This window comes from Emydura macquarii, unplaced genomic scaffold (assembly GCF_026122565.2).
Source record: "Emydura macquarii macquarii isolate MOO-44397 ecotype Brisbane River unplaced genomic scaffold, CSIRO-AGI_Emac_v2 contig_3451, whole genome shotgun sequence".
Lineage (NCBI taxonomy): Eukaryota > Metazoa > Chordata > Testudines > Chelidae > Emydura > Emydura macquarii.
Genome location: NW_027133588.1, coordinates 1,052,280 through 1,074,192, shown reverse-complemented (window position 1 = coordinate 1,074,192; position 21,913 = coordinate 1,052,280). Strand labels below are relative to the sequence as shown.

The window sequence follows — 21,913 nt, the reverse complement described above, 5'->3', positions numbered from 1 at the left end:
GGTCCTGTGTCTCTCACTTCCCCTGCGGGGCTGACTCATGCAGCTCACTTCCCCATGTTCAGGGAAGGACTCCACCCTTTGCAAGTATCAGCACATTTGAGGTCTCCCTAACTTAGGGTACTCAGAGCAGCACAGCCCTACAGAGGTTTTTAGAAGGGAGGGGGAAGGATTATTTTCTATCCCCCCCTCCCAATCTTCTCACAGACAGGAGCATACATCACACCTCCTAGCATCCTTCACCTCAACAGTACCTAGACCAGCAGCACCGATCCTGCTTAGGAGTGGCTCCTACCCCTGCATTAGCAACTTTCCTGACACAAGGGTTACCTTAACATGACTTTTCTAGAGCAGCACAGGTTGGAAGATACCAGGTGCAGGGGTACCCACAGCTGCAGCATCCTTTGCCCTGTCTTAGGAGTGATGAGCAGCCTGGTTTTCTGACCACTCATGCTCTATGGCACAAGGCTGTTTAAACAACATTTACAAGGCCAACATATAAACAAGCTGCATCCCACTGAACAACCCTGTGACCAGAATTACAACTCAGGCATGGCCTCTGAAGTTAGAGCAGGGAACAGTTTGGTCCATTGGTAGCCTGCTCTCATTAGCCCTGAGGGGCTATCTCCAGTAGGCCTGACAAGCTGTTGATTCCAGCTGGAGGAGGCACAGTTGCACTAGTGTCCAGCTAGCACACTTAAAATGGTGTTGGTGGGGCATTGTGCAAGGCTAGTTGCCCTGGAAGTGATGCATGGAGCATTGAGAGGCAGTAAGCCTGCCCTCCCCCCACTGCAACACTCTAGCATGGGCATGTCTTAGAGGTGGCATTACTGCTGCCAATCAAGTGTAGGCATGCTATTAGCTAGACTGTTAGTAAAGGCTTCACAGTGCCCATTGGATACAGATCCGTTGGTCACTAGTGACTCGGGTGTCAGAATTGGATCTTGCTAGCAGGGGATGTCATGGCTGGGAGACTGCTCTAGTTTGGAGCAGGCTAGATATGGCAGGTGTAAGATCCTGAGGGATGCCCATGGAGGAAGGCCTCTCCCACATCGGACCCCCGAGAACAGCTCAACGCTATTGCCAGAAGAGGATAACGATGCTTGCACCCCCAGCCACTAGTGAAGCAAGCACTGAAGTGTCCATCCATGAGATGTACTGGATGCACTAGCCCCCTGCCCAAAAAGGCATTACTCTCACCCAATAAGAGATCAGCACTGACCAGACTCAAGTCCATTTATAGGTTTATTTTACATGACATTGAAGGTACAAGTCACATGACAGCACCAGCCCTGGCACAACTGTGTTTTTTGTAGATGAAGCAGATGGTTAGAGTTATGGAGGCCAAAGCTAGGACAGCTGCCACCAGGCTCAGCCCATGCACCAGCCCAGAAGTTGCTTCTGCACCTGTAAGAAAGATCTGCAGTTAGAATGGAAGCTAGGAGCTTCTCCAGCTTTAGTGAGGTCAGTGGTAGGGGTTTGTAGCATACGTTAGCAGGCCAGTTATTCCCCATTTTGTAGTTCTACCTTGGATTTTTTCCTTCCTAAGGTTTGTACTTGCAATTTTTGTTGACTTGCATCTTGAGGACTTCAGACCAATGCTCCCATTTGTCAAGTTCATTTTGACTTATCTTGTCCTGCAGAGTGCTTGCAACCCCTCCCTGGTTGGGGTCATCCACAAGTGCACTCCCCACACCATTATCTAAGTTCTGAATGATAAGATTGACTAGTACCAGACCCAGGGACTGATCCCTAAATACACCCTCCCAGTCTGACAGCAAGCCATTGCCTGCTACTCCGAGTACCATCTTTCAACCACTTGGGCATCCAGCTTTAGTAGTTTCATCTAGATTGCATTGCCTTCATTTGCTTACGAGACTTTGGGCCTATCAAAAAAGGCTTACTTTAAAAAGCTATATTAGGTCTGCTTCCCCAGGCCACAAACCCTGTCAAAGGAGGAAGTTAGATGGTTTTAAACCAACTTGTTCTTGATAAATCCATGCTGGCTACTCCTTATAACCCTATTGTCTTTAGGTGCTTACAAACAGATTGTTTGCACCAGTACTTTTCCAGGTACTCAAATTAAGCCGACTGGTCTGATTTCCCAGGTCTTCTGTTCTTTTTAAAGAAGGACCTCCCCAGTCCTCTGGGACCTCACCCATCCACCATGAGTTCAGACCACCACCAACAGTTCAGAGATTGCTTCAGCTAGTTCCTTAGGATAAATTTCATCAGGCCCTGCCAGCCTGAATGCATCTAAGGTATTCTTTATCCTGTTCATTACCTACTTTGGCTGTGTTCCTTCCACCTTGTTTAATGTTAATTGTGTTGAGCATCTCACTGTTTGTGCCTATTTTGCTTCAGTCACCATTAAAAAGGTGACCACCTCAGTCTTCTTGGTATTCGTTTGACATCCTCCCCACTAAGTAAAGGAGTATATTTTTCCTTAGTCTTTCTTGCTCCTAGTGTGTTTAGAGAAGTGCTTCTTAGGCCCCTTGCTAGGTGTAACTGGTTGTGCCTTAGTTTTGGATTTGTCTCTATGTGCTTGTGCTATTCTTTTGTACCCCTTAGCAATTCAGCCATGTTTCCACAAAGTGGAGACCTTTTTGATGTCAGGTCATTAGAGAGCTCCTGATGCAGCCATACTGACCTCTTACTCAGTCTTTCCTTTACATTGGAAGAGTTTGCAGTTGTGCCTTTAATATTTCCTCCTTGAGAAACTGCCAGCTCTCCTGAATGCCTTCTCAAACTTTCTTCCCATGGGACCTTCCCTACCAGTCTGTTAAAGTCTGGTTTTTTTGGAAGGCCATTGTCTTTATTCTGACACTTTTAGGACCATGAAAGGGATCAGAAATGATCTTTCACCACAACAGCCTTCAGATTTGTTACTAATGCCTCCCTGGTGGTCAGAATCAAGTCTCAAATGGCTCCCCCCGCCCATTACTTCTTTCAATGAGCTCTTCTGTTGCAGAATTATGTTTTGCTGTATTTGATTACCCAGACATGTTAGAAAAGTCAGTTCCCCCATTACCACCAGGTGTTCTATATGTCCTAGAAATGCCCCATCCAGCTCCTCTTCCTGATTTGGAATCTATAGTAGACCCTCCACCATGACAGGATCTTAGGCAGAGACTAAACTGGTCTGCCTCTCACCCTCTTCTGGTTCTTTACACATCTATTCTTGATTTACTATAGATGGCCTTTTTTAATCCCATCTATCCTTCCTGAAGGCCCTATACCTATTGTACCAATATTCCCATCATGAGATTTATCCCACCAAGTTTGACACCAGTCAAATCATGTTTAGCATGGTTTAGCTTCCAGTTTTGTTTATTCCTTACTCTTTGTGGTTGTGTATAGACATCTAAGATATTGTTCAAATTCCCCTTGTTACTCCTATGACCCTCTTGTCATTTTCCATGTTCCCTCCCAATCTAGCCCTCGATTAAGGTCCTTGTATTGGTTGTGTGTGTTGCCATAACTGCCTGATTAGGAGACAGGCACTAAGCCAGCCAGCTGGATTATAAATTGCTCACAGGCCATTCAGTGCTTCAGCAATGGAGCCAGACATTGCCTCAGTCAGGAGTGCCCTGTCTAGGAGGCTGGAGAACTCTGGGTTTAGTTTGCTCATTTCCTGTCCTGCCCTCCCCATTGGTCTGATCAGCTTAGCAAGGACAAACCTATGAGCCTATTACTCAGTGAATAGTGGGGTGAGGGGCTGGGCCTTGTGGTTAGAAGGAGTTTTCATAAAAGACCCAGTGCCCTCAAAGCAGTACCTGGTGACGCTGCCTTCCCTACTTCCATTTGTTCTTCCATGAGATTCCTGGATTCTTGATAGGCATCTAGGATGATCAGGGGTCCAACCACAACATCAGCTTCCTTTGCTGAGGAGTCACCTGTGTTGGGGGAGAAGTTACTACACCCATGTTGCTCTTTGATTTTATTGCAAATGTGCATAGACAGCCCATGTATGGTCAGCTCGACTAGGAGATCCTTTTTATTAAGAAGGGCCTAAACACCACACCCAGCTGCCTATCACGGATTATGTAGAGCCTACCTTGCTCAGAAGCCACCTCTCTCTGGAAGCGCCTCCCTGGCCATCTATCCAGCAGGCTGACCCTCCCAGACTCTCCTCCGGGCAATCCACAGTTCCCAGTCTCACAGCACCTGCAGATGTCTCTGGTGCCTTCCACTGGAGACCAGCTGGAACAGAACAGGAACAATCTACAGTGAAGTGTTTCTTTTCTAGGCTGCCTTTCCCATCACTCCCCTGATGGAGTTCTAGTCTACTCACACATTGCCTGCTTTGTTGAAGGAACAAGCCTTGTTCAAGGGATCTGGAGCTTGCTCAGTTGCAGTGACTTTCAGATGGCAAGTGATGTACATCTGGAAGGGAAGTGGGAAGATAGTGAGTGTCCCCTAAGATGGTCCTAACCTAACACCTGCGTAGCCTGGAGATCTGATTGGATCAAAAATCTGGCAGCTCACCAAGTTCTCGGCATCTCCTGCAAACCTGAACACATCCACCATGAACTGCAGAGTGTCCTGCCTGGGCCTGGGGGATACGAAGGCTGAGGTGGTGTCATCTGATCTCCCATCCACCAGGCACCTGGACACAAGAGCCAAGGGTCAGCCAGAGTCCCTGATCAGTCTTGTTTTACACTAGAAGGGCTCCAGCTCTTACCCATTGAAGTCAATAATGGCATAGCGGGGAGAGGAGTCCCTGTCTGGGGTCAGGGTGGCCACACAGCTGTCCACAAAGAGCCTCAAAGCCACATGGTTCCCAGTACTGACATCAGCTTGGAGATGCATGACCTCCCCCAGCTGGAATCCATTGGAGGGTCTCTCAGCACTCCAGTCATCTGCAAGGCAAGCTCAGAGTGAGCAGGACAGGCAGAAAGGCAGGGCTGGGCTCCCCTGAAGGGACCTCCCACCTACCATTCATCAGGCGCAGGGAGAAACCCAGCCTCTCCTCTGCAGACAGGGTAGAGCTGAAGGGAGCCCATGTTGGCTTGATGGCTTTACTGCTCACATTGTCCTTCCTGGGAGAGGAGCAAACCTCAGTTACTGAGCCAGCTCCCACAACAGGGAGCAAATGGGAGGATGGGATCTGAGCATCTCAGCCACTCACCTGGGATAGTGACACTCAATAGGAATCACAGCAGGATTGGTTCTCAGGATCACTGGGTTACTGGCAGGGCTGGGGTTATAGTTCAGGCTTGTACTGTAAACCAGGGAGTCTGGAGTCATCTGGGAAGTGTCAGACATGGAAAGGTTAACAGCACACAAGTGACATGCAGAACCACTGTGTTTAGCATGACCTATAAAGCCATGGTCTATTAATGGCCTGTCTTTCATCACAAGCACAACCATCGCTGGAAGGTAATGGAGGCATTCTATAGAATGAGCTCTGAAAACTGACAGCCAGGGAACTACTGATGGGCACTGTAGGCCCTGGTTCTGCACTTCTCTCATCACCACAGCTCCTGCTTCTAGCACGGTCTTTCCAACAGGGAGACATTTTCCCCACAGGGCAGATGAAGTCCTTCAAAATTAGCAAGCACCTAACTCCTATTGGGTGCTCCCTTCTGCGGTTAGGGATCTTTCCCTGGGCAGGAAGGCTTCACGCCGCTGTCATGGCTTCTTGCCAGAGGGACTCCCATGGCAAGGTCACATGGCAGAATGTGGCAATTGCTCAGCTCATACAAGACACCTCCCTTCACAGGGTGGAAGGTCCAATAGCTGGTTGCAGCCATCTCTTAGCATTGCAAGCAGGGGAAGCTGATCAGCATGGGGGTAACTCAAGGTATGGTCCCAGAGAGTTAGGTAGTAGCCTGACCTATAGCTTTCCATAGCACTGGGCATCACAGGTGTGGCAGAAAGTTGGGAAGCCCCCCGCTCCTGTCCACACCATCAATGCCTCCAAGGGAGTAGCTACACTACAGATAAGAACTCTGCTTTTAATGCAGGTGAGCTCACCGGGCCCAGACGTAGCAAGTCTGTTGCTAACCCAACCGGCTCCTCTAAAAGCATTAGTGAGCTGCCAAGCAAGTGAAGAGCCACCTTGGGGATTCACGGCTATTTGAGCCCCACAATAGCTAATTTTTTGAGTTTAGACAGACCCAGGTGAGGCCCTTTTACAGGGCAGCCATTGGGAGGCAAGCGTTTAGACCTGAGCTTTCCTTGTCTAAGGAAATGACATATGCCAGGTTCCTGACCTCCAATTCCCATCTGGCCAGGCATTGGGCTAGCCCCCATTTTGCTCCAAGGAGGGGGCTGTCCCACCCCAACAGTGCATTTGCTTGGGTTTTCCTGGGTCTCCCAGGACCAATTTGGCCTAAGCAGAATTGACAGCCTCATGTCCCGAGTGAAATCACATCATGCTATAGTGACCCTTCCCCCCCAGCTTTTGGGACCGCTATAAAAGCACAGCTGTGCAGGATTCTTTCAGGGGACAGATGACATTAAGAATTATGATGCAGCACCCACAAGAGAGGGTCAGAGTTAGGCCCCACTGGGTGGGATTTTAACCCAATATTGCCTTTATACCCCATTTTATCTCACCCAACAAAGCATAGAGAGGAGAAGGAGTATGAGGCTCATCTTACTCAAGGGGTGCTCTAGTTTCTGTGAAGCAGACTTACCTGTAAGGTGCTGCCACATTCATGGAGCCCAGCTGCAAAGGTCACCGTGTTCTCCACAGCATTAAGGGACGTGTACTGGCAGGCAGCTGGGCCAAGGCTCAGATCAGCAGCTTTGACCAGTCGCCCCGTCCCAAACAGATCCCTGTGCACAGTGATGACCATCTGAGCCTCCTCACACTGCACCGTGACAGGCTGCAGTGGGGACACGGCCCTGAGGTGAGAAGCATCAACCCGAGCCCAGGGGTAGGGCTGGGCAAGAGAGGGCACATGGGCTTGTCTCTGAGGAGGAGCAGCCCTGGGAGTGGGTCTCCAGATGGCTGAGTCCCTCCTAGAGAAATCCCAGGGATCATAACAGGCTACCCCACTGATAGCCCAGCACAGGAGAGCAAAACCCAGGTTGCCTCTAAGCCCCATCCTGCCTGCCTGCAGCAAACCCAACATAGAGAGAAACTGCTGCTCTGGGACTCTTTATACTCTACACCTGCAGCCAGGTCCCAGCTGCCCCAGGCAATTAACACCCTCCCCTAGATTGCAGGCAGGTGGGGCCCAATCACACCCACTGCCCCATCCCTGGTGCAGGGAAATGGGTGGAACAAAGGGAATCAATCCCACCTGTTGGTCAGTTCATCACTTGAATTTTGGGAGTTTCCTACCATGTTTTATTCAATTAAAGTTTAAAAGATATGGCTATGACGGCAGTGCCAGCTGTGCAGTCTGCTTTGGGAATGACGGGCTCCAGGGGCTTTCCATCACCGGGAAGTGAAATCTGCAGCTGCAAACTTGCAATGTGGTGTCTGTTTAAAGCGGCAGTTTGCATCCTCTCTGAAATCCCCGTTCAGAGGCAGATGAGCTCCCAAACTGGTATTCTGGCTCAATGGCTGGGGTGGAGACCGAGATGCAAACTTGAGTTCATCTGACTAAAGGTTTCTTCTCCAGATAAAGCTCTGCCAAAGGACCTGTTTTTAAATGTGAACATTCTTGTCATGCGAGCCCTAGATTCCAGGGCCAGCAGAGACCACTGAGAAAATCTAGTCTGACGTCCTGTATGACCCAGGCCATAGAACTTCCCCCAAACAATTCCTAGAACAGATCTTTGAGAAAAACATCCAATCTTGATTTAAAAATTGCCAGTGATGGAGAATTCACCACCCCCCTTAGTAAATTGCTCCAATTATTAATTATTCTCACCGTGAAAAATGTACACCTCATTTCCAGTCTGAATTTGTCTAGCTTCAATTGCTAGCCATTGGATTGTGTTATATCTTTCTCTGCTAGACTGAGGAGCTAATTATTAAATATTTGTTACCCATGGAGCTAGTTATACACTGTAATCAAGTCACCGCTTAGCCTTCTTTTGTTAAGCCAAATAAATTTAGCTCTTTGAGCCTATCCCTAGAAGACACGATTTCCAATCATTTACTCATTCTTGGGTCTCTTCTCTGAACCCTCTCCAATTTATCAACATCCCTCTCGAACTGGATACAGGATTCCAGCAGCAGCTCTACCAATGCCAAATATAGAGGTAAAATAAAATCTCTGCTCCAACTTAAGATTCCCCTGTTTATGCATCCCAGGATCACATTAGCTCTTTTGGCCACAGTGTCACACTGGGAGTTCACAGTCACTTTTTCAGAGTCACTGCTTCCCAGGATAGAGTCCCCCATTCAGTAAGTATGGCCTACACTCTTTGTTCCTAGATGTATAAATTTACATTCAGACAGATTCAAATGCATATTGTTTGTTTGCGCCTGGTTTACCAAGTGATCCAGATCGCTCTGTATCATTATGTACCACTCCCCCAATTTTTGTATCATCTGCAAATGTGATCAGTGATGATTTTATGTTTTCCTCCAGCTCATCGATGAAAATCGTAGATAGTGTAGGACCACGAACCAGTCCCTGTGGGACTTGACTGGAAACACAGTTGCTTGATGATGTTGCCCCATTTACAGTTATATTTCGAGATCTATCAGTTAGCCAGTTTTTAATCCATTTAATGTGTGCCATGATCATTTTAGATCGCTCTAGGTTTTTAATCAAAATGTTGTGCGGTACCAAGTCAAACGCTTTCCAGAAGTCTAAGTATAGTACGTCAACACTATTACCTTTCTCAACCAAACTTGCAATCTCATAAAAGAAGATATCATGTTAGTTTGACAGGATCTATTTTCCACAAACTCATGTTGATTGGCATTAATTACATTACTCTTCTTTATTAACTGAGTCCCGTATCAGTGGCTCCACTGTCTTTCCTGGAATCGCTGTGAGGCTGACAGACCTATAATTACGTAGGTCAGACCATTTACTCTTCTTAAAAATTGGCACATTCATTTTCTTCCAGTCTTCTGGAACTTCCCAATGCTCCAACACTTACTGAAAATCGACATTAACGGTCCAGTGAGCTCCTCAGCCAGCTCTCTTATGTGCACAGAGCTAGGTACTGCTCAGCAGTGGGATCCACTGGAAACTGAGATCATCGGGCTGTCCCTGGGAAGGGCTAGTGTCTAGCACCAAGTGCAAGTTCCAGAACTTGGCCCATCCACTTAACTTTATTTTTGGTCCTGGGGAGCAGTCCAGGGCTTGCTGCGAGCCTTGCCAGCGTGCACAGATGGGAGACAGACTGCATAGCCTGCAGTTTGGGGAAGATGCACTTGGCTGGGAACCAGAAGACCATGAATTCGAGAGTCCTTGTCTACTGATAATACTGATGTGTATCACTCAGTGCTTATAATTGACTAGAGCTTCCTATCCCTACACTGGGGGGACACAAACTTTATCTGTAAAATGGGGGAGAATGAGCTAACTTTGAGGCTGCAAAAGGGTCCGTCTGGGGTAGATCTGAATAAAACCCAGGTCATTAATATGACAGACCTCACGGTCAGCCACTAAGTCACACTAGCATTTGAAATGCACCTCCCGAATGTCTGTGGTTGGTTATCCTATCTGCAGCCATGGGTCTAACCTCCAGAGAGCACACTTACATCTCAGGTACAGGAATAGAAACCAGGAAACTTGAATCTATTGCTGACTAACAGCCCTGGTTACAGAGATACCTCAAGGGCAAGGGACCATGGGGTAGTTCTGAAGGGTCAATGATCAAATCCTTCTGCTGGCCTCTGTTGTGAGTTCTATGGTTCTAAAGACAGGAATCTCTATTTGGGCAGTTTAGTGAAGGAGGCAGCTAAATTTCTCTTTAAAACCACATTTTTCATTTTCTTCAAAATCAGTTACATTAGAATTTTGATAGGTGGCCATCACTTTTGGCCCTTGAGCTCTGTGCCTTAGTTTCCCTATGTGCAAGGGGAACAAGCGTACTCCTCAGTCACTGGAGCTTTGGGTAGATAAATTCAGGTGTGTTTGAGAAGTAGGGTGGAGAGATGTCAGGGGGTTAGGATAGTCCTGGGGCAAACCCTGGCCTTGGTTGGGTGGTTAGACTTGTGCCAGGGAAGTGGTCAGCAGGGGGACCCTATTGGCTATATAGGGTGGGAGAGGGCTGGCTTGGAAGACAGAGGGACCAAGGTGCCCTTGGGAATGGGGCCAGGGGACCCAAGGGATGAAGGATGGTCAGCCGCTTGTAGTGTTCAGGCCCTGGCTTCAGATTCACCAGAGGAGAGTACAGCCCTGCTTCTACCGCCATCTTCTTTGGTGACCTTGCCCAAGTCACTCTGCCTCAGTTTCCACACATGTGAAACTGTGATAACAGCCTGACAATGCTGCAGGATCATGGCGCTATCTTCACTCCTATTAGGGAGGTGTCTGAATAGTAGGGTGATGTGGGCTATGTAACCACATAGAGACATCACTAGCTACCCTTGCGCTCCATCTCTGGTGTTAGACTCATGGAGACTCCATCCAACCCCTCTAAACCTTGAGATGCTGTTGAGGGGCACCAACTTTAAATAACAAAAGCCTTGACAGCTACCCTCGGATCCAGGCCTATGCACTCAGAATAGAGATGTTGATTTTAATTTCAGGACTCCAACTGATGACAAATCCACCATTTCTCCTGCTAAACTTCACCAAAGATTCATCAGTCTCTTCCCCCCACTAAATATTTGCAGCTTCTGTTCAGTTTCAGTGTGGTTACTTCACACTGAACTATCTATGATGTCTTCATCAGTTAGCTGAAGAAGCCCCTTGTATCTGCACTCCTCTCTCCCTGCAGGATCTGCTGGATCAATTCAGGCTCTTCTACCTTTCTCACTCTCCCCCATTTATGGAGGAACCCTAGGCCCTAGAATCCCACCCCTCCCCCAGTGCCACACAGCTAGACAATGGGGGGAAGAGATGCACAACGGGCTGAGTAAAGAACACATCAGATCTTCTGACTACTTTGAATGAATTCAAGTAAGCTGCTCCTGATGCTATTCACCTCAGCGTGCTGAAGAAATCTGAGAGCCACAGAAGCTGTGTGTGAACCCCTAGAAGACAAAAGATGAGCCTGCCAATGTAGTGTCCATCTTTAAAAGAGAGGAGCTGGGGAACTACAGCAATGTATAAAAATTTTGATTTGCAAAGAGGTGGAGAATGGGGGGTGATCACTAGCAGCCAGCATAACCTTTCCAAGAACAAATCATGCCAACCCAGCCTGATTTCCTTCTTTGACAAGGTAATAGGCTTGGTAGATGGGGGAAAATGTGGTGGACATAATATGCCTGGACTTTTAAGGCGACTTTTGACAGTCCTATATGACCTTTGATAAGCTATCTAGAGAAATGCAGATTCAGAACTACTCTTAAAGGGAGACAATTGATTAACAACTGCAAACAAAAAGAGTAGCTATGAATTTAATGACATCAGCTTAAAAGGAGGGGCTGAGTAGGGTTCCCCAGGGATCACTTCTGGGTGTAGTGTTATTTAATGGCATTATTAATGAGCTCAGTGTAGGAATAGAGGTACTGATCAATGTTGCAGGTGACAAAGGTAGGGGAGGGGGCTGCCCCCCCTTTAGAGGCTAGAACTAAAATTCAGAGGGATCTTGATAAATTGGAGAACTGGGCTACAGCCGACAGTGAAATTCAGCAAAGAGAAACATGAGGCACTGCACTTCGGGAAGAACCGCCCCCCCTCTCCCCCCACAGAAATGGGGGATAACTGGCTTGGTAGCAGTCCTGCTGAGAAGGAGCTGGGAAGTGTGGGGGAATCACAGCCTTACTATGATTGGACACTGCTGCCAAAAAAACCCTGCAAATGGAGTGTTGGGTTGCCTTGACACAGGTTAGCATGCTAGGCACAGCAGGTAATGGTACCACTACTCACAGCTGGAGTGCAGAGTCGAGTTTGGGTCACTGCTGTAGAGAAACTGCAAAGAATCCAGAGACGAGGGACCAAGGATCAAAGGAATGGAACGGTAAGAGTTAAGGCTGAAGGAACTGGGTATGTTGGGGGGGGGGATTGAGGGGTGTGGTGAAGAGACATGATAGTCTTCAAAATGCATGAAAGGCTGCCATAAAAAAGATTTAGTCTAGATGGCAAGAGAACCCATGACCCTTGTGGTCCCCTTCTAGCCCCATGGTTCTAGGAGACGGCCGCTGCCCTGAGCAGTCTGGCTCCTGCCCCGCTTGCCTGCAGAATAGAAGACCCCTCCTCCACCAGGAAATCAGCACTCAAGAGCCAGACTCAAGACCTGATTTGGTTTTATTTGACATTAAAGAGAAGGTGCCCGGCCCACAACAGTTCCAGCGGTGGCATGGCGGTGGTTTTTGTAGATGAAGCAGACAGCCAGAGTAATTGAGGCCAAAGCGATGGCAGCTGCCACCACCATCAGCCCCAGCCCTGCATGCTCATCTGCACCTATGGGAAGAGGAGATCAGCAGTTAGAAGTGAAATCATGATTGAAACACCCAACAAGCACTAACTTCAGGAGTGGGCTAGTAGATGAAGTGGGCAGCTCTTGTTTGTGTTGTTCAGTGATTGCTCAGCTTGGTGGAGTGGATGCTCCACAGGGAGATGTTGATTTGTGCCTGGAGTAAGACAGGAATCTAGATCTTAACGTTGTGGGTCTTAGGCCACCTCTTGGTGCATCAAATAAGCAGCTAAGCTGGGGGGGAGGGGGAGAAGAAGAGAGGAGGAGGAGCAGCATTGCTGACAGTCTAGCAATTGTCCTCTTTGACACTGCAGAGATCTCCCCTGGATTCTAGTTTACTCTTGCTTTCCAGCCCCTGCCCACAGGCTGGATAGCACTAAGGTTTGTCCTGCAAGAGCCATCATTCAGGCATCCCTCCCCTGCCCAAAAGAGATTCATAGTATACAATCCATGCACCTTGGGAGCACTGCTGTTTCCTAGAAGGAAGACAATACCTGCTGTTACTGCCTTCCCTGCTTCCATTTGATCTTCAACACCCCTGGATCCTCGAAAGGCATCAAGGATGATTACAGGTCCTACCACAACATCAGCCTCAGCTTCCCTCACCAAGGAGTCACCTGTATTGCAGAGAGGAGTTACCAGAGAGCCCAGCAATGTTACTTTGTCCTCTTTGGACAACCAGAAGGACAGTCTGTTTGACTAAGAACCATTTCTTTATCTTCAGCCCCCCCATAAGATTTACACAATATACAGCCTACCTTGCCTGGAGGCCACCTCTCTCTGGAAGCGCCTCCCTGGCCATCTGTCCAGAGGGCTGACTCTCCCAGACTGTCCAAGCAACCCACAGTTCCCAGTCTCACAGCAGCGGCAGATGTCTCTGGAACCTTCCACTGGAGACCAGCTGGAATAGAAGAAGGGACAGAGTCATTTTGAACTAGTCCTTTCTGAGCTGCCCTTCGCACCAAGTTCACCTGCCCCCAGATCACCCCTCCATTGGGTTCTACTCCAGCTACTCACACATTGCCTGCTTTGTTGAAGGAACAAGCCTTGTTCAAGGGATCTGGGGCTTGCTCAGCTGCAGTGACTTTCAGATGGCAGGTGATGTAGATCTGCAGGGGAAGTGGGAAGAGAGGGGTTAGTGAGTGTCCCCTAGGATGGTCCTAACACTGGCTTAGCCTGGGAAACTGACTTGGAGCAGAAGTCTGGGAGCTCACCAAGTTCCTGGCATCTCCTGCAAACCTGAACACATCCACCATGAACTGCAGAGTGTCCTGCCTGGGCCTGGGGGATACGAAGGCTGAGGTGGTGTCATCTGATCTCCCATCCACCAGGCACCTGGACACAAGAGCCAAGGGTCAGCCAGAGTCCCTGATCAGTCTTGTTTTACACTAGAAAGGGCTCCAGCTCTTACCCATTGAAGTCAATAATAGCATAGCGGGGAGAGGAGTCCCTGTCTGGGGTCAGGGTGGCCACACAGCTGTCCACAAAGAGCCTCAAAGCCACATGGTTCCCAGTACTGACATCAGCTTGGAGATGCATGACCTCCCCCAGCTGGAATCCATTGGAGGGTCTCTCAGCACTCCAGTCATCTGCAAGGCAAGCTCAAAGTGAGCAGGACAGGCAGAAAGGCAGGGCTGGGCTCCCCTGAAGGGACCTCCCACCTACCATTCATCAGGCGCAGGGAGAAACCCAGCCTCTCCTCTGCAGACAGGGTAGAGCTGAAGGGAACCCATGTTGGCTTGATGGCTTTACTGCTCACATTGTCCTTCCTGGGAGAGGAGCAAACCTCAGTTACTGAGCCAGCTCCCACAACAGGGAGCAAATGGGAGGATGGGATCTGAGCATCTCAGCCACTCACCTGGGATAGTGACACTCAATAGGAATCACAGCAGGATTGGTTCTCAGGATCACTGGGTTACTGGCAGGGCTGGGGTTATAGTTCAGGCTTGTGCTGTAAACCAGGGAGTCCGGGGTCATCTGGGAAGCATCAGACATGGAAAGGTTAACAGCACACAAGTGACATGCAGAACCACTATGTTTAGCAGGACCTGAAGAACCATTTTCTATTAATGGAAAGTCTTTCAAACACACGCACAGCTATTGTTGGAAGGTAAAAACCATTCTAGCATTCAGAGCTCACTCCCCAGAGTAACCTCCTGGAGAATACTGATGGGTACTTTAGGCCCTAGTTCCACACAGCTGTGGTCACCACAGCTACAACTTTATCCTGCCTGATGGAAGGCCAGTGCTAAACTGGTTCCCCCTACAGGGCAGGGGCATTCTTGAAGGTAATAGACATCGAGCTACCCCAGCCACTCCAGTTATGCTGGCAGTCACCTGTCTCCAGGCCAGCAGGCTCAGTACAACTGTTGTGGTGTCTCAAAATAGGACTTTGCCCCCTCCCAGTGGGTGACTTACACTGGGAGCACATGGGGAAGGACAGGGCTGCAGGGCATGGCCCAGCTCACTGTTCTTTCAAGGGAGAGGACATCACTCGAAGGGGGCACTCTGACAGGGGGTAGCAGTTCTCCTTAGCACTGCAAGCAGGGGAACCAATGCTAGTTCAAGTGATGGACCCAGGCAGTTAGGGGCCCTAGATGTGAATATCAGATACTGGCCTAGAGCCTCCCATCACCCACCCACAGTACCATGCATTACAGACAATTAGCTGGGGCCTGTGTGATGGGAGAGAGCAAGAGACCCAGCTCACTCACCAGGCACTCTAGTTTCTATGAAGCAGCCTTACCTGCAAGGTGCTGCCACATTCATGGAGCCCAGCTGCAAAGGTCACCGTGTTCTCTGCAGCATTAAGGGACGTGTACTGGCAGGCAGCTGGGCCAAGGCTCAGGTCAGCAGCTTTGACCAGTCGCCCCATCCCAAACAGATCCCTGTGCACAGTGATGACCATCTGAGCCTCCTCACACTGCACCGTGACAGGCTGCAGCGGGGACACAGCCCTGAGGTGGGAAGCATCAACCCGAGCCCAGGGGTAGGGCTGGGCAAGAGAGGGCACATGGGCTTGTCTCTGAGGAGGAGCAGCCCTGGGAGTGGGTCTCCAGATGGCTGAGTCCCTCCTAGAGAAATCCCAGGGATCGTAACAGATCACCCCACTGACTACCCAGCATAGGAGAGCAAAACCCAGGCTGCCTCTAGACCCCATCCTGCCTGCAGCAAACCCAGCATAGAGAGAAACTACTGCTCTGGGACCCTTTATACCCTGCACCTGCAGCCAGCTCCCAGCTCCCCCAGGCAATTAACTCCTCAGTCTCACCCACAGCAGGGAAATAATGAATGGGAATTAATGCCACCTGGGAATTAAGTTACAATTTGTGTTTTGGGAAACACCTAAGAGGTTTCAGCCAATTCCTGGCTAACAGACTTTGGTGTGGATAGGCACTATCAATTGTGCAGCAGGTGATGCTGATGATGGATTCCTACGGGAATTGTTGTATGTTACAAGTCTTGTAGTGTGAGTGGTAAGCATGAAGTCCAAGACATTTGCTGATGAAATAGTTTAAATCAGAGACTCAAAGATTTATTAGGTTTATTCTTCTCCTAGTGCTCCTGAGGGATAGTGCAACTGAGTAAATATGTCTCTGTGTTTTTTGGAAAGCTCTCTCTGAATGTTCCTTACTGCACAGACACCACAACTGGTCCAGGACAGGAATAGCAAGGGAATGATGTGCTTCAAATCTGCAGAGCCTTGGAACAATTGAAATGGGGCCCCACAACTGAAACAAGAGCAGGTCAGGAATGATGTGTATTGGCAGAACCCTGAGGAGTCCAGGACTGGAATCTCAAGGACTTCTTGCTGTGGACAGCAGTTGTGTGGGAAGCACTGGGAAGCTGCTGACTGCACTGTGTGTTAATGCAAACACTAGTAAATCAGGACTTGGATGGGCAGGTGGAACAAAGAACATAAGTAGAGAAAACCAGACTGTTTGGCAGAGTGCTGTGCCCCTGGAAGCAGCCACTCTCATAATGCTCCTTGGCCCAGATTCTCAAGGGTATTTAGGTGCCCAACTCCCATGAGCCCTTGAAATTTGCAGGGGTAAGTGAGATGAGAGAGGCATGGAACCCGGAGCTCACTGCCTGGAGCCAGAGCAGTCTAGGACCCCACCCAGCTCCCTGCCTGCCCGACAACAGAGCTTCCTTCAACAGCAGGATTTCTCCTTTGTATGTCTCTGTCTCTCTCATGTTCTCCTGAGCAAACAGGATGTGCCTTCGTGTCTGGGGCAGAACCAAAACCCAGCGTGGCAGCTCAGTGCTCCCCCTGCCTGTGGGGAAGTGCCCCACCTTCACCCGTCCTGCTGGGTGGTGAGATACCCGGTGAGCTCCACTGGATTGGAGCTTGTCTGACATTACTGTGGGTTGGTATGATCCTGGCCCCCTATGCCCTGTACTTCTCCATCCTCTCTGGGCTCATGCATTATCCGGGGGCTCATTTCCTGGGGGTACAGCTGTTCCCTACCCATCAGTTGGTTGATGATAGCGCCCTGATGGGTGGAGATCAAATTCAGGGCCCATATCCTCAAACATACTTAGGCATCTGACTCCCAGCTGGACGCTTAAATAGCTTTGAGGATCTGGGCCTACTGCACACCTGCCCTGATGCTCCCCTGCCTGGCACCTTGTCAGAATGGGGGCATTTTGCACCCGCTTTGCACAGGCATAAATGACTACACAAGGGGCCAGTCAGGCCCTGATTCTTGGGGCCTGATTCTAACCCTGAGACTCCCCTTTGCGCAGCATAAAGGGCTTTTAAAGGGGAAGGAAATGGGCCCCTGACAATACCTCCTGTGGAGAGGGCATCCCTGGCTTCTAGAGAGCTGGGGTGGTGGGTTTCCACTAGCCCGGCTCCCTGCCCTGAGTACTGGGCCCATACTGGAGGCAGGAAAAGGTGAGCCAAGGATAGGGAGGGAGTATGGCTAGATTGCACCCTGCTGTGGCTATATTCTGCTTGCTGGGGTCCCAGGAAACAGACCGTAACTTAGTGCAGGCTGCTCAAACTTTCACGAGGGCCAGGCCAACCCCAGATGTTTCAAAGTGTAGATGTGGCTTCCTCTCTGCTCTTGGGCCAAGCGGAAGGATGGGGCCTTTGGCCTCTTGTGTAGTAATGACAAGTGCCTGCTGCCTCTGCAGTGGTGATGTGCTGCCCAAATACACACAAGGGGCACCCATGCACCTTTTCTCCATTAGCCTGTACTTCTTCCTGACCCCAGCACTGGGGAAGGGGTACATAGGTACCGCATCAAGGGAGGTATGGGGGAATCGACTAAGTCTCTATGAACTCTCGTCCCCAGACCAGCCACAGATGATCAGCTCACTGTGCCCTCCAGCCCCTAGGGGCCTCTGTTGGCAGACAGGGCTGGCAAGGGGTGCAGCTGTGACTTGGCAGCTGCTGGGTCAGCTCCCTCCCAGGGCCCCCCTAGCCCAGCCCCAAGTGCCACCTGGCCAGGCGAGGGTGGGGCTGTAGAGACGGGCACAGCAGGTGTGGCTCTTGGCAGGGATTGGTGGTGAGGTGTCAGAAACATTCCCACTGCAGACTGCCTGCAGTTCGGGCTGGCTGGCTGGGTGGGTAGGGCAGGAGCATGGGGAAGGGAGAAGTTAGGAGGTATCTCGGCGCTGAGACAACTTTCCCCTTGGGAAAGGTGTATGGCCTTGGCGCCGGGAGAATTCAGCTGCAGGACACCTGCCGTGCCTGCCGCTTGCTCTGAAGATACCGCTACAGACCAGGAGGGCGAAGCAGGAGCGAGATTGGGTGCCCTTGGCTATACATTATGGCAAGGACAAGGGAGGTAGGCAAGTGCCCATAACGTTTTACGTCCCTGCTGAGCCCAGTAAAAGGCCCAGGGACCACTTGACAGTGTAATATCGACTATCATATTGTTGCTAACAGCAGCCAAACTTGGTAGACCTTTCTGCAGGGCTGTTAACCTTGGCATGGCTAAGCCAAGAGGGGAAGGGAGCCTCTTGCTCAACCTTTGCCTGACCCTGCACCCTCCCTGATGCTCTGGTGGATGTGCTGGGATTTGTGTTTCAGGAAAAGGCCAATAAGCTTATTAATGCATGCCCTCTGGAGACGTTTGTCCGGGCCTGAAGATATGCAGATTCTGTAGGCACACACCTAGTTCATTAAATACTCTGGCAACCTTAGCTAGCTTTTGAAACTTTTTTGCCTCTTTCTTGACGTGTTATTGTCTACTAACAAGGATAAAGGGGGGTGGGGGGAGAGGCTTGAACTCTTTGGGATCTGTTCTTGGACACAGCTTCTGGATCCTCCGATATCAGCTGGAAGATCAGGCCAGTCGCAAAAACCGTCGCTGTTTCCACTCGAAAGCCGCCCCAGACTGTGGTAATTATTAAGGGTTGAAGCTGGGGGCGTTTTACTAACCAGTTGCGGACGTGCGTAAGTGCTTGAGCCTGAGTAAAGTACAGCTTTGTAGTAAGAGCACTTTTGTGTCACACCCTTTCTACCCGTCCACGTATCGGCTGGACGCTGTGTCTCCATTTGGCTTATTTCCCGACACCGCCTCGCCCCCAGTAAAGATACCACGAGCTTTGGGTTGGCAGAACCCCGGGTAACGCTGCTGGCTGGACAGAGCTGTCTCTCCAGGAGGAGGGGTGGGATCAGCGCTATCTCCGGCCCGCTGGAATGACGCAGCCAGTCACCGAGGGAACAGGCGGAGGTGATGGGTGGCAATGCCAAGGAGAGCTCCAACCTGAGAAACGGTGCCAAGCAGATCAAATGAATGTGATGACTTTCCCTGAGGAACCACTGCCTCCGCTTCTGGTGACCGAGCACCGGTCAGGGTCCCTTACACAGCCAGAGCTCATCCAACAGAACACAAACCTCACCCGCTACACAAACTGCCCGGGAAGGGAGGCAGCGTCCTGCCCGCCTCTTTGTTTCCCCAGGTGCTGAGTGGCTCCATCTAGGTCAGTACAGCAGGAAACAGCAGATCTCCTCAACCAGATGGAGGAGGCAGCCCGGGACCTTTCAGGAGGATCATGGGAGGTGCACATACAGGATGTGTTCTTCTCACTGAAGGTAAAGGGTTATCACACTGCAGGAGCAGAGCACAGACTTGGAGGGGGAAGAAGAGGGCCCTCCACTGTTGTAACAGCTATAGTGTCAAATGTGAGTCCTTCAAACCACAGCAAAAATCATTACCAATCCCCAAGCACAAATTAATGACCATAGAAATCTCAGCAGAACGCCAGCCAGCCCCTCCCCCTATCCTGGCGGCAATTCCATGTTTCCTGTCTAGTGCAGGAAAGAGAGAGCAGAGGCAGGCAGAGGAAATTTCCCTGCTGAGACAGCTTCCCCCTGCTCTGCAGGTTTTCTGGCCTTGGCTGCTGGATCATCTCAGGCCAGCAGCCTGTGTGCCAGCCCTGCCCCCCCTCCTACAGATACTACTCCGGGTAATGAAGAGGAAGGCAGGCTGCCCTTGGCCAACAGGTATGGCAAGGGGAACAGAGGTGAGTCCCAGTGTTTTATCCACCCACTCTTACTCCTTGGGTAGCGAGAGGCTTCTGCCCCCGAGTAGGGAGTGGGATGGGGATCAGCTCTTCGGGTTGTTTCCTGCCCACTGCAAGGACACAGCTCGTTGTCAGGGGAACAGTTAGAGGTCAGCGGCGAATGCAAAGGAGCCATCCAGACTCAGAACCTGACGGGTTGTTTTCTCCTTTCTGTTCACAGGGCAAACCGCAGGGCCTCTCTGCCCTAGGAGCTGCTGGTGAGCGAGTCGTGCCCAGGAGGTTTCCTTATGCAGGGACTGCAGAGAAGAGAGAGGGGAAGGAAATCTGGCTTCTCCTCTGTTCCTGTTACATCTGCAAAACTCTCCTGGGCGTTTCAAAACTGACTTGTTGGCACAAGGTGAGAGAGCACCTTGCACCCCAATGATCTGTACACAGCAGAGTGGGGGGCAGGGCAGACAGGCCAGGTGTCCCCACATTTACTGGAGAGTGAAGGGTACAGGAATGGATTCACAGCCATGTTCTGTTTTGTTTTACTGGCGGAGAAAAGCAGAAATCAGGGCCCAGAGACGATGCTTAAAAAGAGGGCGGTACCTGAAACAGGGTCACTGGACAATCGCCTGGAGCAGGGAAGACGAGAGCTGATGCATGAAGAGGATATTTCTGTCCTGAGACAGCTTCCCCCTGCTCTGCAGGTTTTCTGGCTTTGGCTACTGGATCACCTCAGGCCAGCAGCCTGTGCTCCAGCCCTGCCCCTCCTGCAGGTACTAGTCCGAGCGTGAGGAGGAGGCAGGTAAGGAGAAGAGAAGGCTTCTGCAAATCACCACGGGAAGGTAAAAATGGAGGCGCACAGAAGGAGCACGAGCCCAGCATGTCCCTCTTAGCTGCCCTGGAGGCAGAGGATGAGGCCTAACCATGACTTCTCTGCCCCACTTGGAACCTCACTGGGGGAGGGGGCACCCTGATGGACTCTAGCCCCCAAGTGGCCACCTCCCACAGTCTCATGGCAGGGAAAACCATGGACTCTCAGAGGCTGACCTGTATTCCCACAGGAGGTGCAGTAGACCTGGCAGGGATACCCTGGGCACCTGCGCTACCATCACACGCTGATCCCCTTGGGCTGCTAGCACCCTACCCACCATTCCTCCCTTCATGAGATATAGGGAGGTCAAGACCATCCAGGGACCTTTGGTTGCTGATGCTGCCCTGGCCCAGTGCGGCCTGCTGGAAAGAGCCATTAAAGCAGGAGAGCTTGAGAAAGCACGTGCCTGGAGAGAGGAGGATTACCAAAGCAAAGGGATGATGGATTTATCTGGTCTAGCGAGCTCCCCCATTTCCCCAGCACCCTAACATCCCAATATTTTCCCTCTGCAAATTGGAGCTGATCCACAATGACAGAAGGAAAGGACTCTGAAATGCCCAGGCTAGCGTATTCCCCTGCAGCACCCCAGTGTGCTTCATGCAGGGCCCCCTGCTGCTGTCACCCCCCACTGCCTCCAGGCATGGCCCAGGGCTCCCCCTGCAGTCTGCCCCAGCTAGCTCCGCTTGGCTCCAGACTCTGAACCAGCCTTAGCTGGTGCCCTACAGTCTCACTTCCTGTCAGCCGCTGCTCTCCCCTTCGGTCCCATTAGCTGTCTCTAGCTAGATTACCTCCTCATACCAGGCGCTCTGACCCACAGGACAGCAGCAGCTGCTCAGCCACTTTGGCACAGGCTTTATTTTACAAAAATTCTCCTTTGATGCCAAGGCGCTTAGGGCTGCTGCTCGTCATCTGTCTGATTAGCACAGCCGCTGTGTTACAAAGCTGCCTAGCACAGTACCTGCCTTGAGAGATACCAGCCCAGAGACTTCACATGCCTTCTGGTCTCTGGCAGAAGTGCTCCTGCGAGACTGGTTTCACGCTGATCTTAGGAGTCGCCACAGTGTCTAAAACACACCTGGATCACTGGCTGCTCACTAAAGCTGTTAAGGGGATTGAATTTCATTG

At 50.6% G+C, this 21,913-nt stretch overlaps 2 protein-coding genes across 2 annotated transcripts; both read right to left on the bottom strand.

Annotated features, from left to right (window-relative positions):
- Window positions 1–1,224: 1,224 nt before the first annotated feature.
- On the bottom strand, window positions 1,225–7,082 carry LOC137144415 (zona pellucida sperm-binding protein 3-like). Its single transcript, XM_067534713.1, has 9 exons — window positions 6,642–7,082; window positions 5,129–5,247; window positions 4,936–5,039; window positions 4,682–4,859; window positions 4,486–4,606; window positions 4,292–4,383; window positions 4,055–4,200; window positions 3,774–3,893; window positions 1,225–1,404 (listed from the first exon to the last, which is right to left on the bottom strand). The coding sequence occupies exons 1-9, from the start codon at window positions 7,080–7,082 to the stop codon at window positions 1,271–1,273; spliced, it is 1,455 nt and encodes a 484-aa protein (XP_067390814.1). The 3' UTR covers window positions 1,225–1,270.
- A 5,178-nt stretch (window positions 7,083–12,260) lies between these two features.
- Window positions 12,261–15,622, bottom strand: LOC137144411 (zona pellucida sperm-binding protein 3-like). The gene is made up of 9 exons (XM_067534709.1): window positions 15,194–15,622; window positions 14,306–14,424; window positions 14,113–14,216; window positions 13,859–14,036; window positions 13,662–13,782; window positions 13,465–13,556; window positions 13,206–13,348; window positions 12,942–13,064; window positions 12,261–12,434 (listed from the first exon to the last, which is right to left on the bottom strand). The coding sequence occupies exons 1-9, from the start codon at window positions 15,605–15,607 to the stop codon at window positions 12,289–12,291; spliced, it is 1,440 nt and encodes a 479-aa protein (XP_067390810.1). The 5' UTR covers window positions 15,608–15,622; the 3' UTR covers window positions 12,261–12,288.
- Between the last annotated feature and the right edge of the window lie 6,291 nt (window positions 15,623–21,913).

Bases quoted from the DNA above. Each gene is read 5' to 3' on its own strand.
- LOC137144415 (XM_067534713.1), bottom strand. From the start codon at position 7,082: ATGTTGGGTTTGCTGCAGGCAGGCAGGATGGGGCTTAGAGGCAACCTG. The intron at 4,384-4,485 runs GTGAGCTGCCAG...CTTCCCTTCCAG, and splicing joins CAGGAGATGCCGAGAACTTG to ATGTACATCACTTGCCATCT. The intron at 1,405-3,773 runs GTACTGCTTTGA...TCTTTCTTACAG, and splicing joins AGGGAAGGCAGCGTCACCAG to GTGCAGAAGCAACTTCTGGG.
- LOC137144411 (XM_067534709.1), bottom strand. From the start codon at position 15,607: ATGGGGTCTAGAGGCAGCCTGGGTTTTGCTCTCCTATGCTGGGTAGTC. The intron at 13,349-13,464 runs GTGAGTAGCTGG...CTTCTATTCCAG, and splicing joins TTCAACAAAGCAGGCAATGT to CTGGTCTCCAGTGGAAGGTT. The intron at 12,435-12,941 runs GTATTGTCTTCC...CTCTTCCCATAG, and splicing joins AGGGAAGGCAGTAACAGCAG to GTGCAGATGAGCATGCAGGG.